This window comes from Lactuca virosa, chromosome 6, assembly GCF_052849685.1.
Source record: "Lactuca virosa cultivar CGN04683 chromosome 6, Lactuca_virosa_CGN04683_v6, whole genome shotgun sequence".
In the NCBI taxonomy this organism is placed as follows: Eukaryota; Viridiplantae; Streptophyta; class Magnoliopsida; order Asterales; family Asteraceae; genus Lactuca; species Lactuca virosa.
Window position 1 is genome coordinate 32482372 of NC_136431.1, and position 13607 is coordinate 32495978.

A 13607-nucleotide genomic window follows, 5' to 3' on the forward strand; every position below is an offset into this window, starting at 1 on the left:
TGATTGTAGATTATTGTTTTTATTTTCTAAGAAAATGTTTTCAGAAAATAGAGTTGAGTTTTTATTTTCATTTTTCAATGAAAATTTTAGAAAATGCAGTTAGTTGGAACCGGTATGGTTTTCATTTTTCATCTTAAAAATTTAGAAAAACTTTGAAAAAATTGTAAAAAATCGTTTTTCTAATTTACATACAATTAGGAAAACAGAAATTTTTCATTTTCTTGTAAAATTTTTGAAAACTAAATCAACCAAACGCAATTTCAAAATTTTCATTTTCATTGAAAACTAGAAAATTTTCACAACTAAACACACTCTAAATGGTTCATTTAGGTCAACTCAGTATTGATATTACAATTGATATTACAACCAATCTGGCAACCTATTTGATAAAATTACTCAATTAAATTGTACTCTAATGTTGTAGTGAAAACACAGAAAAGTGGTTTAAGTAATGAGCTACCGAATACAATTAAAAGTATAACAACCTATTGAATACAATTTAATTTAAAGATAAAGTGACATATAGAGCAAATTTCGTACTATTATAGGTAGACACACAAGTGATGGTGATGACATATCACACACAAACTTGAGTTTCTTATTCCATGGTGAAATCAATAAATTTGTTTTGTCAACTTAGTAATTCCCTTGGGATATTTCTTGTTGTAATATTCCTTCATTTCAAATCAAACGACTCTTTGAAAACAAAAGAAAAGTGAAAACCAAAACATATACATACACAAACATATGATATCAACTCTTAAATTTCATTCATCACAAACTAAACCCATCTAACATAACATTTTCATTTTCTCTAAGTACATAACAAAAGTCTTCTCAAATCACCTTCGACTATGTCTTTTTCTCTTCCTCCTTCTATCATCTTCATTATCCGAATCCGAATCACTTGAACTTGAACTACGCGTTTCCTTTCTTTTCTTTTTTCTTCCTTTACTACCCTTCTCCTTCTTCTTCTTATTCTCATTATTCTTGATTTCCGTTTTATCCAAATCATGTGACATCAGCGCTTTGATGTCCAATTTGGTCTTTTCCGGTTTCTGACACTCGTACGTCCAGTGTCCGATTTGTTGACACTTTTGACATTTCTTTTGGTTCAAAGTCGCTTGCTTTTCTGTGCTTTTTAGATACATTTGTGTCTTTAGTTCTTTCTTTTCTTGCCATCTGCTTGGCCCTTCTTCTTTTTGTCCGTATGCATTTACATTACGTGTCGCGTTTGCTGCTGCACATTCTGCTTGTACACGGCTTAGCCCTTTCGTGGCTGATAAAGCTGCAGCCTTCATTTTGTCTGACATGATTTACAACCAATTTGAAATCCCTAAACACAAAATGAATCAAACAAAACATGTCAATCATGATAAAAGATACATCTATACACATAGTAAATTGAATATACAGAATTGTGATCAATCAAGTATTTAACAAATCACATTTAAATACATGTCGTTCGATGGGTTTATGACCATTGCTGCAAATCAATGTGCTCCCATGTAGGTCAATTTTCATTTTCTCACATCGAACACCTAAAGAGCAGTAAATCGATGGAACTAACTCCTCTGTTAAAGAATAAAAAAAGTGAGGTTTTTTTCTGTACGCATACAGCTTTAAACATAAAACAGTACTAGGGTTTCTGGTGAAATAGCAACCTGGTATGATCGAGGAGACGAATCGTGATTCTAAGTAATAAATACGATACAGATTCAACAATATATCCCCAATTATTTATGAGATTAGTAATTGGCAGGATAAGAATTGATGTACTAATGAAGGATCTTAGCATAAAAGAGACTAGAAATCAGATAATTAAACGAATTCTTATAACGAAAGAATTTTACACCAACAAGGTGAAACTTACCGGAGAACGATTCCAGTAGAGAAAGTTTGCTGCAGAGGTTGAGGTTGAGGTTGCCTAGGGTCGATACCGCCTCCAGGCTGAGTCGGTTTATGGAAGAGGGCAAGGGATTTCGCTCTCTGTTAATGACGAAATTGCTCCATTTTTTGACCTAATCTGGCAATTTCAGTCCTAAAATTAAGATCTTTTAGAATTTATTCCCCCATTCGACGGCTTTTGCAAATTACTAATCTAACCATTTTTGTTAATTATTTATCAAAAAAAAAAAAAAAAAAACCAAAAAGTCTCATAAAACCATACTAATTACTAATCTAACCATTTTTGCAAATTACTATCTCACATAGCCAAAAATAGTCCATAAAACCATAGTCAACTTATGGTTGACTACAGTCAACGCGGTTGACTAATGTTTTAGCCCGAAAAATATTATTTCGTAGTAATGGGCTACTGTTTCACGGGCTCGTTTATTTTTTCGTGGCCCATTAGCCCAAAATATAAAATGAAAAAATTTCAGTTTAGGTGTGTTTTTACCTATTGTTTTCTTAGGTTTTGCTACTTTTTTCTCTCAATGGAGCACCCGAAGAACAACCATGTTTGTTTACTTTTCATCAAAATTTTACTGTGTTTGTGATTAGGAGTAGGTTTTGTATATGTGGTTAAATTTTTTTTGAAAAAAATCGAAAAACAAAATATAAAACCGTAGGTTTCATACGAAACCTACGGTGTACAAGTGCCCAATGCACAGATTGTGCAATGTCGACTTGTACACCTACGGTTTCGTATGAACCGTACATAATTTTTTTTTTCGTTTTTTTTAAATCGATTCAATTGCATCGGATCTTTATTTATGTTGTATTCGTATAAATTTTTTTTTTTAAAAAAAAAAAAAAAAAGGAAACCGTAGGTTTCCCATAAAATACGTTTTTTTTAATAAAAAAAATTTATAACTAATAAACATTTGTATCCCCATGTATGTATGTTATGATTTTTTGTTGGAAAAAAAATCGTAGGTTTCCTAAAACCTATGGTTTTATATTTTTTTTTTTCATTTTTCTTCAAAAAAAATTGTTTAAACGTATTTTTAAGGATTGTATCCCCTTGTATGTATGTTATGATTCAATGTTTGCATGTTGTTAAAATTGATTTTATTTTATATGTCTCAATTATAGCATACAATAGCAATGTACTATCGATTTGAAAATGTTTTTATGTTTATAATGTGTAGATACTTTGAAGTATACTGTATTGATAAAATTAACATTGTGTTTTGGTACTTTCGGGTTTGTTATAAAATATGTTATTGTCATGCCATTTTCAAAGTACAATGCTAATTTTGGTATACTAGTAGTATAGAAAATACAAAAAAATATAGTCAATTAATTTCCTTTGGTATTTTATACAAAGTAAATAGAATATATGAAATGATTAAGTCTTATATTGTGTGCTTTCTCTAATTGTTTATCAATTTTTTTTTCTTTTATAAAACTTTATTTAACCTTAATGTTTATTTAATTTTGTAGCTTCCAAACAAAATGATGATGGGTCACTTATCTGTCAAAGCTTCATGCCATAAATTGCATGAAGTTTTGAGTCACTTGAACGGACCCGTGCGCGATCTTTTTTCAACAACTAGCTTCGGTTACTTGTTGGACCTACCAGCTCAGTCCGGAGACGGACTTCTTATTCATGGGATGTTACTGCATATGTTGCGTCCTACTGCTGAAACGGACGCCGCTGAACGTCTATATTTTAGGTTTTCTAGACGTACACTGTCATTTGGGCCGGAGGAGTTTTGTCTTGTGACCAGACTTTACATGGGCCGGTGTCCTACATCAAGGATCGAATTTTCAACCATGTATAAACACGGATATGGTGAAAATACATTTCGGTCCAGAGTCTTCCCATATCGCACGGACACTTCTTTAGTTGTAGAAGATTTAGAGCTCCTTATCTTGAATCAACGGTTCAATGACATATCGGCTCACGACGGTGTCCGTGCGATTTTGCTATATATCCTCAATCAAGGTTTTTTGGGAAAGGAGCTTAATGATAAAGTCACCAAGGAATTTTTGTGGGTGGTGGAGAACCTGGATCAATGGAATAGGTATTTGTCAATTTAATATTTATAATAAAATACTAATTTTTATACGTTTAACTAATACTTTTTTCTTATAATATAGGTTCTCGTGGGGGAGTTATCTATGGACTAAAACATACCCTAGATTGTCGGGTATGTTTAAGAAATTTGAGGATCATATGTCCAACAATCAAACAAAAGCGATTGTGTACACACTATCGGGTTTTGTTATTCCTTTGAAGGTAAATTTAAGTAACTAAAAAAATATATTTAATAATTTATCGGTTTTTTTTTTTTTTAATTTTAGTTAGTGCTGACACTTATAAATTAACGTATATTTATTACAAGATATGGATATGGGAGATGTTCCCAGTAATTTGGGGAAATGCTGCGATACGACGCAATTATTTATATCCTCGTATATTGCGCTGGTTTCATATTAGGAGGTTAACTTGGGCGAAAGTTTGTGATGTTTTCGATGTTGATCAGGACGAGGCGCATCAACCCAAAAAAAAGATGATTGCCTCAGATGCCGAGTCCTCTACTCCACATTATTTGTCATATATTACTAGTCTGAATTGTGAATCATTTGAAGTCCCTTCTTCTGTACGCTACAACTTTAGAAATGATGTAAGTAAATCTTTAAAAGCAGAATCTAGTATAATAAAATTTTTCAACTATTATTGATATATGAAATAATTTATGTAGGGGGCATCTTCGTCTCATCCATCCTGTGGAAACAGTCAATCTTCCAAGTCTACCGATGGAACTCATACGGTGGGAATTAACAAAAAACCGCGCGAGAAATAATGGCAAGACTTCAATCTTTGGAGGAAGAAATCCGAGGATTGAAAAATAAAGGTGGAAGTCGCGACGGTGATGATTTGGAAGAAATTTTTAACGAAGCTTTTGAGGTATTACTATCAATTTAAATATATATGATGTATTATTTAATTTTTTAACGAAGCTTTTTATTAATTATTTTTTCTTTAAATGTAGGGGAATGAGAATGTGGTTGGTAGTCTACAGAAATCAAATCGAGTAAGCAATGATGAAGATGTTGATAATCCACAATTGTTTGATTCTAGAAAACAAATAGAAATCGTGAAGGAGATTATAATTTTTTTTTGTATATTAAACTTTTTATTTTATTAAAGTATATTAAAAAAAATTAATATTTTTTTTTGTAGAAGAAGAAGAAAAAGAAGGTTGTTGCTAGCGAGATTGTGGATGCGGAAAATCATATACCCGGGCCTCCTGTGGTGAAAGAAAGTCTTCCGGTTAGGCAATTGAAACCTTCTCAATATCTTAGCTCCCCATACGTTTCGGTAAGTATGTTAAAAATCATATTTACTATAATTTTATTACTATATGGATTGTTATTGACTACGTATATAATGTAGCTTCAAAATGCCCCTCGATATCGTACAGGTGGAGTAATACACAACGAACCACAACCCCCCGTATTTGCCAGCGATCCCCCGACACTTTTATTGGAGCCGTATGTGAATCCGGGTTGTAACGCCCCTACTCTATACATGGGAAACAAACCGGCAATTTTTTTGAAACATCGGTTATACAATGAAAAAATGGAAGCAAAGTTTTGGGATCTGCTTTTTATGCAAGTGAATTGGGATTTTTAGATGAATCGGTATGAAGACATTCCTTTATATTTAAAATTTAAATAATTTAATAAGCTACTTATGTTTAAATTAATTTTAAATGCAACATGTTGATATATGGGGAAGGCTTTTGAATGAGCGGAGACCGAACGATGCTCGATGGACAATCATGCCATCGTCATTTTTTGGTGCATTTGAGATGTTCCAGTGGGCAGGAAGTGCAATGGGAAATCCGTTTGACCCATTGGATGAATGTAAATCTTGGCTAGAAGTTGACCGTGTAAGTAAAGAAATAATATATATATATATATATATATATATATATATATATATATATATATATTATCAGTCACTTTAATTGTCATATTACACTAATTAAACGATGTAATTAATTGCAACGGTTGTGTGTTAAAACAAGTTTATTTTCCAATATGCATCAACCCACATCATTGGGTACTTGGCGAGTTATGGATGGACACGCTGTCGTTGAATTTGTACGACAACTTCCGATTATTTGGCAGCTTGAAGATTATTGATTTTGTGCGGTTTGAAGAGCTTATGGACCGCATTCTGCTGGAAATTGGCTATTGGAACCATATGGGTTTGCCTGTTCAGAAAGCATCCATCACTGTTACGGATGTTACGGACGTGCCCCAACAAGAAGGGATGTTTGGAGAGTGCGGTGTATTTATGTTGATGTTCATGGAGCAGCTTGTTTCAGGTCGACCGATTGGTATATCGATGACACCTGTTGTTGCTGCTACTCAGTTTCGCTATAGGATGGCCATGATATATTATGGATCTTCTACACAGGTGATTTTTAGTTAGTCTGAGTTGTATGTTTTTAGTGACATTCAATGTGTACTGTTTCATGACGATTGGTTAAGAAAATGTCCCCTAATTATTAAACATAAACAAACTAGCAAAGGAATAGTACATATTATATAGATTAATCATAATAAACAAGCAAATATAAAACTTAATACATAGATAAACTCATAAATAATGCATAAACTTACTACTTGGTTAATCAATAATTATTAAATTCAAACATTTGGAAAATCATTTGGAAATTTTGCTTTTTCTTGAATCACCCAGTCGTAATTTTTTTGTATGTTTTTGAGAATCTTTTTCATTTTAACCTCTTCTTTGTTGGCGTAGTCAATTGCATCTCGTACCTAAACCCTTGCAGTTTTTATGTCGCGTTCATTGTCTTGAACCGACCTCATTTTAGACCAAATATCGGCTTGTAAGTTATCCAACCGTTTCCTATCTTCTTCAACGCCTTTAATCTCGTTCTTGATCTCTTCTTCTTTTATTAACATTTGCAATCGCTTCTCTTGTGGCACCAACCACCATTTTTCTTGAGAGGTGGACATGATTGTATGTGTACGACGGTTATAGATTAACCACTAATATATGATTTGTAAATCTCAGACGCATACATTTATGTCTCCATATATAAATTACAATTTAACTACTTTTTTATAGGCTTTGACTACTGTCAAATAGCTTTTGACTACTATTTTAGGTGTTGTCATATCGTACCAAGACATTATTCTAATTTGACTACATTCTTATAGGATTTGACTACTCTCTACTAGCCATTGACTACTACCTCATGTGTAGTCTTATCGTACAGTGAAGATTCGACACATGATTGTTATTTGACTACTCTTTTATAGGTTTTGACTACTGTCTATTAGTGTTTGACTACTGTTTTATTCGATTGACTAATTTTTATAGGTTTTGACTACTATCTTATAGCCGTTGACTATTATCTAATCTCATATTTAATGTAAATTTGTTATCAATTCAGAAATCAAAGAAACATTAAAAAAAATTGTAGTGTGAAAATGACAGAAATATCAGCGGAGATGAAAAGGATCCTGGCAAAATTTAATTGGCCATCTACGTCCAACAATAAGCCTCCTTTGGAGTCAAATTACAATAACGTTTCAACCAATCCCCCTCCCCACGTCGATCTTCCTATATTAGGGGAGAAGATGGATGAGGAAGTGAAAAAAGTGTTGTTACAAAGAGAAGCTGATGTGGATAAGGGTTTTGAAGATTATCGTTTCCAATGAAACCTTCTAGACAACTATTGGGATGATATTGACCGTAAAAGGAATTGGATTATAAGTACTAGGGAAGAAATCCAATCTGCCGAGAGTTCGATCCGCTCTAGTGAAGAAATTTTTCGAAAGCTAAAGAGTGAATTACAACTTCGTGAGTACTATTTGGAGAAAAAAAAAGTCATTGCTATGAAAAAAGAGTATCCTTACGAGTTTCCGAAGTGGGAAGAAGATGAGTAGTATTTTAATAATTTGCTTGTTTGTTGTAGTTATTTTAAGGTATAATATATGTCTATGTATGTCTTTTATTTGTAATTTTTAGGTAATATATCCGAATCTCTGCTTTTTAGTAGTGGTTGGTTAGGAAAAAAAATAAATATGTAAGAGTATTTGGTTTACCTATTGTTAATTAATCTAATTATGTTAATGTCAAATAATTGTACTATATGCGCCCTATAAGATTCTTTAATTGTCTATATAACAATTCTGTCATATGACATTAGTATGTATCATAAAAGATGGATCCTAATTTACTACTAACCGGACCAAAAAAGATGTAAAATTAAAAATGATACAAGTGAAACGACATGTGAAGCACTTTCATAGAATTCATAGCGAGATCATGTTTGTTTTATCTGAATAAATAAATATATGATATTCCAGAAAAACAACATATGATATTCCAGAAATCATGTTTGTTTTATCTGTTACAACTTGTACAAAACAATATGAAAATGACAGTACAACAAGTTACCATAGATGGAAACATAAACCATTACAAACAATAACATACATTACATTTTACATTTTACAACTTGTAGACAACAACACAAAAAAAGAAAATCGAAGTACAAAGTAACGCTATCTTCAAGTGCAGTATTTTACTTTGAAGCTTCTTCTTCGATCGAGCTAAGTTAGAAATTATCAACGAATTATTGTCTTTTGCATCATCCACCGAACAAATAAACCCAGACTGTGGTGGCTGATAAATAAATATCTAAAAAAATTATGTATATTGTGTAAATATTCACTAAAAAATTATAATATAAATAATTATAGGACAGCCCAAATACCTCTTTAGGACAAGCGTAAAATAACCGTCCAGTGTTGTTGGTAGTTCTTGAGGTCCTTATAATACCTTGACCCCCACAATTGCAAATTGTCATTTCTTTGGTTTATGAAGTGTAAATTTTTATTGGTGTTGACAGGTAAATATATCTTCAATTATATACTGCCATTAGACTACTATTTTATAAGTATTGACTATTGTCTACTAGCATTTGACTACTAGTTTATATGCTGTCTTATCGTACAGTGAATTTCGGAAAATATGATTGTAATTTGAGTACTGTGTAATTCGTATTGACTACTGTCTACTAGCATTTGACTACTAGTTTATGTGTTGTCTTATCGTACAATGAATTTCAGACACATTATTGTAATTTGACTATTATTTTATAAGTATTGACTACTGTGTACTGGCATTTAACATTATTTGACTACTGTTTTACATACTTTGACTACTTTCTACCTTGCAGAATGTATTCTTATTTCGAAATGACTACTCTAAAAACGAATAATTACCCCTGCATTCAATTTGAAATGAAATCCATTTATAGTGGACACCTTATTCATTGAACATACCAATTGGCAAAATGAGTGGATTCAATGAGGTATACAAAAAAAGTTTTTCGAACCTACCAATATTCTTTCATAATCTTGAAAGAACAAATCGTAACTCTTTCACAATCATTAAGAAAGATATGAGAGACCGGTTTCAATTTTGTTTTGTCGCATTGGGATGTGTGGTATGTCCTTTTATACAGTAAGTATTTTTTATATTTTAAGTTCATATTTTCCTAATGTTGGTATCGTTTCTTACAGATTACTACCTTTCTCACATCCATGATACCAACAATATTTGTTGGTCATGTACCCCTTATTGGGGCCAACATAACGACAATGTATGTTGCTCTTGCTTTGGATGGTAATCATGAACCCATGATCATAGCATTCGCTTTGGGAAGCATAGACAGTGACGAGGCTTGGATTTGGTTCATGACAAGGTTAAAAGAATGCTTAGGTGACACTATTGAAGTTTGTTTCATAAGCCATATGTATGATTCCATAGACTACGCCATTCAGCGGGTATACCCAGATTCATATCATGGGTATTGTTGTAAAAATATAGCCGATAAAGTTAGGGCTTCCACAGGAAGTACCGTTGTGGAACAGTTGTTCTGGAAGACATGCAAAACTTATAGTGTGTCTGAATTTTATGTTTGTTTGAACAAATTAACAAATGAGGTTAATGGGAATGATCTTCACTGGCTTGAAAATATTGCAATTGCAAAATGGGCTCGAGCCTTTTTTCCTAAAGTCTGTTTCAATGTGAAATATATCAGCATTCCGATTGGATTGAATTGTCTAACAACAATCACGCACGAGTTACCAATAACGTCAATCATTGAAGTGGTCCATCAGTCGATACAAACAGTGTACGGCTATCGAGCTGCATTTGGAGGTAATAAATATTTGTTATTTAACTTTTACCTTAATATACCCCCTATCTGATTGTAACTCAAATAATTTCACAGAGGGAATGCATGGTCATCTTACCCCTTATGCACAACACATGCTTGAAAGAAGAATGAACCAGTCTAATGGTTATGAGGTTACACAAATTGGTAGTGACAAATTTGAAGTGAGTTTAAATTTAACCATAGAAACGGTACAAGTTGAACGTGGTATTTGTACTTGCGGCGAATGGCAAAAATGCGGCATACCCTGTGAACATGGTATAGCATCGCTAAGAAGGCTTACAGTTGAAGAAATACAGCAATTGGTAAATTATAAGTTGACTTCTGCGGTGTATCGAAATGCATTCCAAGCTGAGGCGGTTAATCCTATTACAATCCTTCTGCATTGGGAAATACCAGTTGAAAATATGGTCGTCTTACCACCATTTGCACGTTACTAATATGTTAAGTCATCTTTATTATTAATGTTATGTTTATTTGTATATCTAATTTCCTTTCAGTTTTTATGTTATCTTTATTATTAATGTTATGTTTCTTTGTAATTCAAATTTCCATTCAGTTTTATGTTATGTTTATTAGTAATGTTATGTTTACTTGTAATTCTAAATTTCTTTCAGTTTTATGTTATGTTAATTAGTAACGTTATGTTTATTTGTAATTCTAATTTCTTTTCAAATCCGGATATTTTCTGACGAACAACTATGTACAAAGAACGTAAGCAACATATAAAACATGAAAATCAGACTTAAAAACATACTTTTATGGTAAGTTAAAAACGACAACTTATGTTATTTAATGTCGTAAGCATGATTATAATTTGACTACTGTGTTACATGCATTGGCTACTGTCTACTAGCATTTGACTACTAGTTTATGTCTTGTCTTATCGTACAGTGAATTTCGGACACATCATTGTAATTTGACTACTGTGTTACAGCCATTGACTACTGTCTACTAGCATTTGACTACCACTAATGTGTTATAGCCATTGACTACTGTTTACTAGCATTTGATTACTACTTTATTCCTTTTAATAGCTTTTGAAGTCATTTATGGAAAGACTTATCACTAAATTAGTGTTTAACTAGTCAACATTAAAGATGAGTTTCTCATACAATGACCATGAAGAAAGCTTTACCAACTTGCCTGTTTACCTCCACAACATTCAGCGTACAAATCCCCATAGTTACACTTTCATCAAAACCGATGTTTTGGATCGGTTTGAACTATGTTTTGTCGCTATTCGATGTGTGGTAATGTACTTTCGATTTGTTTATTTTTTGTGCTAAAAAGATTTAAATTAGTTTTAAAACTAATAATTGTGTTGTACTAACTATGAAATAGATCAACGCATTCTTAGGATGCATGCTTCCGGTCATCTTCATAGACAGTGTTCGTATTCGAGGAGAGTATCTTAATTCAATGTTCGTAGCAGTTGCTATGGATGGAAACAACAACACTACGCTAATAGCATTTGGTATCGGGGTGGCAAATAATGTTAACTCCTGCACTTGGTTCCTTATGAGGTTGAAGGATGCTATCGGAGAGGGTAGGGAAGTTGCGTTCATAACCAATATGGACGATACCATTTCTTCTTTTGTGGGTCAGGTATTCCCTGAGGCTTATCATGGTTATTCGTCTAAGAGTGTTTTGATTTATTGTCGCTTAAGAATTGGTCAAAGCACAAATTTAGACTACTTGTTCTTCCGTGCATCCAAAGCATATACCACGCAAGATTTTGAAAAATCATTTTCTAAGTTAAGTCATGCTGCACGTGAGGTTCTTGCCAACATCGGAAAAACGAAATGGGCACGGACCTATTTCCCGAATATACGTTGGAATGTACTAAACATTAATATTCCAGAATTCCTATTGGTGTTATCGGTTAGTCAACGCAATGTACCGATAATAACGCTAGTTGATGCAATTGTTCAGTACATCCAACAGACGTTTGCAGAACGCAGTGTCGTGGGAGGTAATTTAGAAAGTTTTTATAAACCATTAAAATATCCATAATTGACTATCCTTTTACTTTTCAGGGATGTTGAACACCGTATTCACCCCTTACGCAGAGATGGTCCTTCACAGGAGGATGCAAAAGTCTCTACAATGGAAAGCAACTAAAATTCCACCTGAGATCCTGTCTCCATTCCCCTCTGATATTTTCCAAGTATATGATCTACAAAGAACGTGTGTTGTAGATCTTAATCGACACATATGTTCTTGTGGGAAATGGCGCAGTGTGGGTATAGCATGTGGTCATGCTATTGCTGCAGCACGTTATACAATAAACACGGAATTAACCGATATGATTCAAATATATTATCTTGCTGATGTGTTTCGAACTACATACCAGACTAGAAATGTGAACGTTGTTCCCCCTGCATCAGAATGGGAAATACCAGAGCCGTTGATGGTCGTTTTAATCCCTATGTAATCCTATTTTACTATTATTTGCTAATAGTTTTATTTTTAAATCGATGTGGAGTAACCTCAGATTGTGGTTTTAATAAATGATGCAAGCGTATAATATTCGATGTGGAATAACCTGAGATTGTGGTAATGAACATTTCCATTTTACAAAACCATACTGTTTATATTACATTAGGTGGTATAAATCAAAAAATATTTACTAAACATTAGGTGGTAAAATTCATAGAAATTACATTGCAACATTTACTCTTCTTTAATCGTTTCAAATAGCATCTACAATATATACTAACTGTAAAATTAAAACAGTATATTTATGTAAGTTATATTACAATTTGACTACTACTGCACATTATTTCACAACGGTTTCAAAAATTTTGACTACTAGTTTCTAGAGTGAATAATGTTTTGTCATTTCGAACAGTAAAATTGTCCTTTCAAACAGTACTTCTATGTTGGTCTCACTCTATTAATATGCAACTAACATACATCTTAAACGTGATACATTACAACATTCAAAATTTAGAATGAATTCATCTAAGTTCGGTGTTTGGCATTGTGAAGAAGAAGATTGCTATGTTTGTTCCGATAACAACCCAATTCCGGAAGGCCCAGATTTCCCACTCCCAGATAACATGCCTGACGACATTTTCCAAGCTATGAAGGCCGCTGAAGAAGCCAACGAAAGGGACTCTCAAATTAGTCGCACACTCCACCAACGTGCAAACGACGTAGCAGATCAAGTAATTGAAAAAGAAAAATAGATTGCTGAAACTACAAAAAAATCAAAGAGGCTAAGAAATGGATTCGAGAGGCAAATAGGGAGTTTAATATGCTTCAAGCTGAACGGGACCGTCTAACAGATGTTGTTAGAATTAGAGGGGATTTTATCGATCGTGAACAAAATTTGTATCCCAAACAGTTTCCTAATCTGTGGAAACCAATTTAATTATGTTGTGTTTATTATGTCGCAACTTATGTTATTTTATCGTA

The 13607-nt window shown here is 33.0% G+C and overlaps 3 protein-coding genes across 5 annotated transcripts; 2 read left to right on the forward strand and 1 right to left on the reverse strand.

Annotated features, from left to right (window-relative positions):
- Positions 1-748: 748 nt before the first annotated feature.
- On the reverse strand, positions 749-2057 carry LOC145118924 (uncharacterized). Of its 3 annotated transcripts, none has more exons than XM_079054582.1 (3): positions 1874-2057; positions 1459-1574; positions 749-1336 (listed from the first exon to the last, which is right to left on the reverse strand). In XM_079054582.1, the coding sequence occupies exon 3, from the start codon at positions 1311-1313 to the stop codon at positions 843-845; it is 471 nt and encodes a 156-aa protein (XP_078910708.1). In that variant the 5' UTR covers positions 1314-1336; positions 1459-1574; positions 1874-2057; the 3' UTR covers positions 749-842. The 3 variants fall into 3 exon arrangements, with proteins under 3 accessions (XP_078910708.1, XP_078910707.1, XP_078910706.1); XM_079054581.1 differs by having other exon boundaries at positions 1449-1574; XM_079054580.1 differs by lacking the exon at positions 1459-1574 and having other exon boundaries at positions 1874-2055.
- A 7549-nt stretch (positions 2058-9606) lies between these two features.
- Positions 9607-10624, forward strand: LOC145121428 (uncharacterized). Its single transcript, XM_079057175.1, has 2 exons — positions 9607-10168; positions 10242-10624. Exons 1-2 carry the CDS (start codon positions 9607-9609, stop codon positions 10622-10624), a joined length of 945 nt encoding a protein of 314 aa, XP_078913301.1.
- Positions 10625-11284: 660 nt separating this feature from the next.
- Positions 11285-13378, forward strand: LOC145121429 (uncharacterized). The gene is made up of 4 exons (XM_079057179.1): positions 11285-11437; positions 11529-12159; positions 12224-12617; positions 13141-13378. The coding sequence occupies exons 1-4, from the start codon at positions 11285-11287 to the stop codon at positions 13376-13378; spliced, it is 1416 nt and encodes a 471-aa protein (XP_078913305.1).
- The last annotated feature ends 229 nt before the right edge of the window (positions 13379-13607 follow it).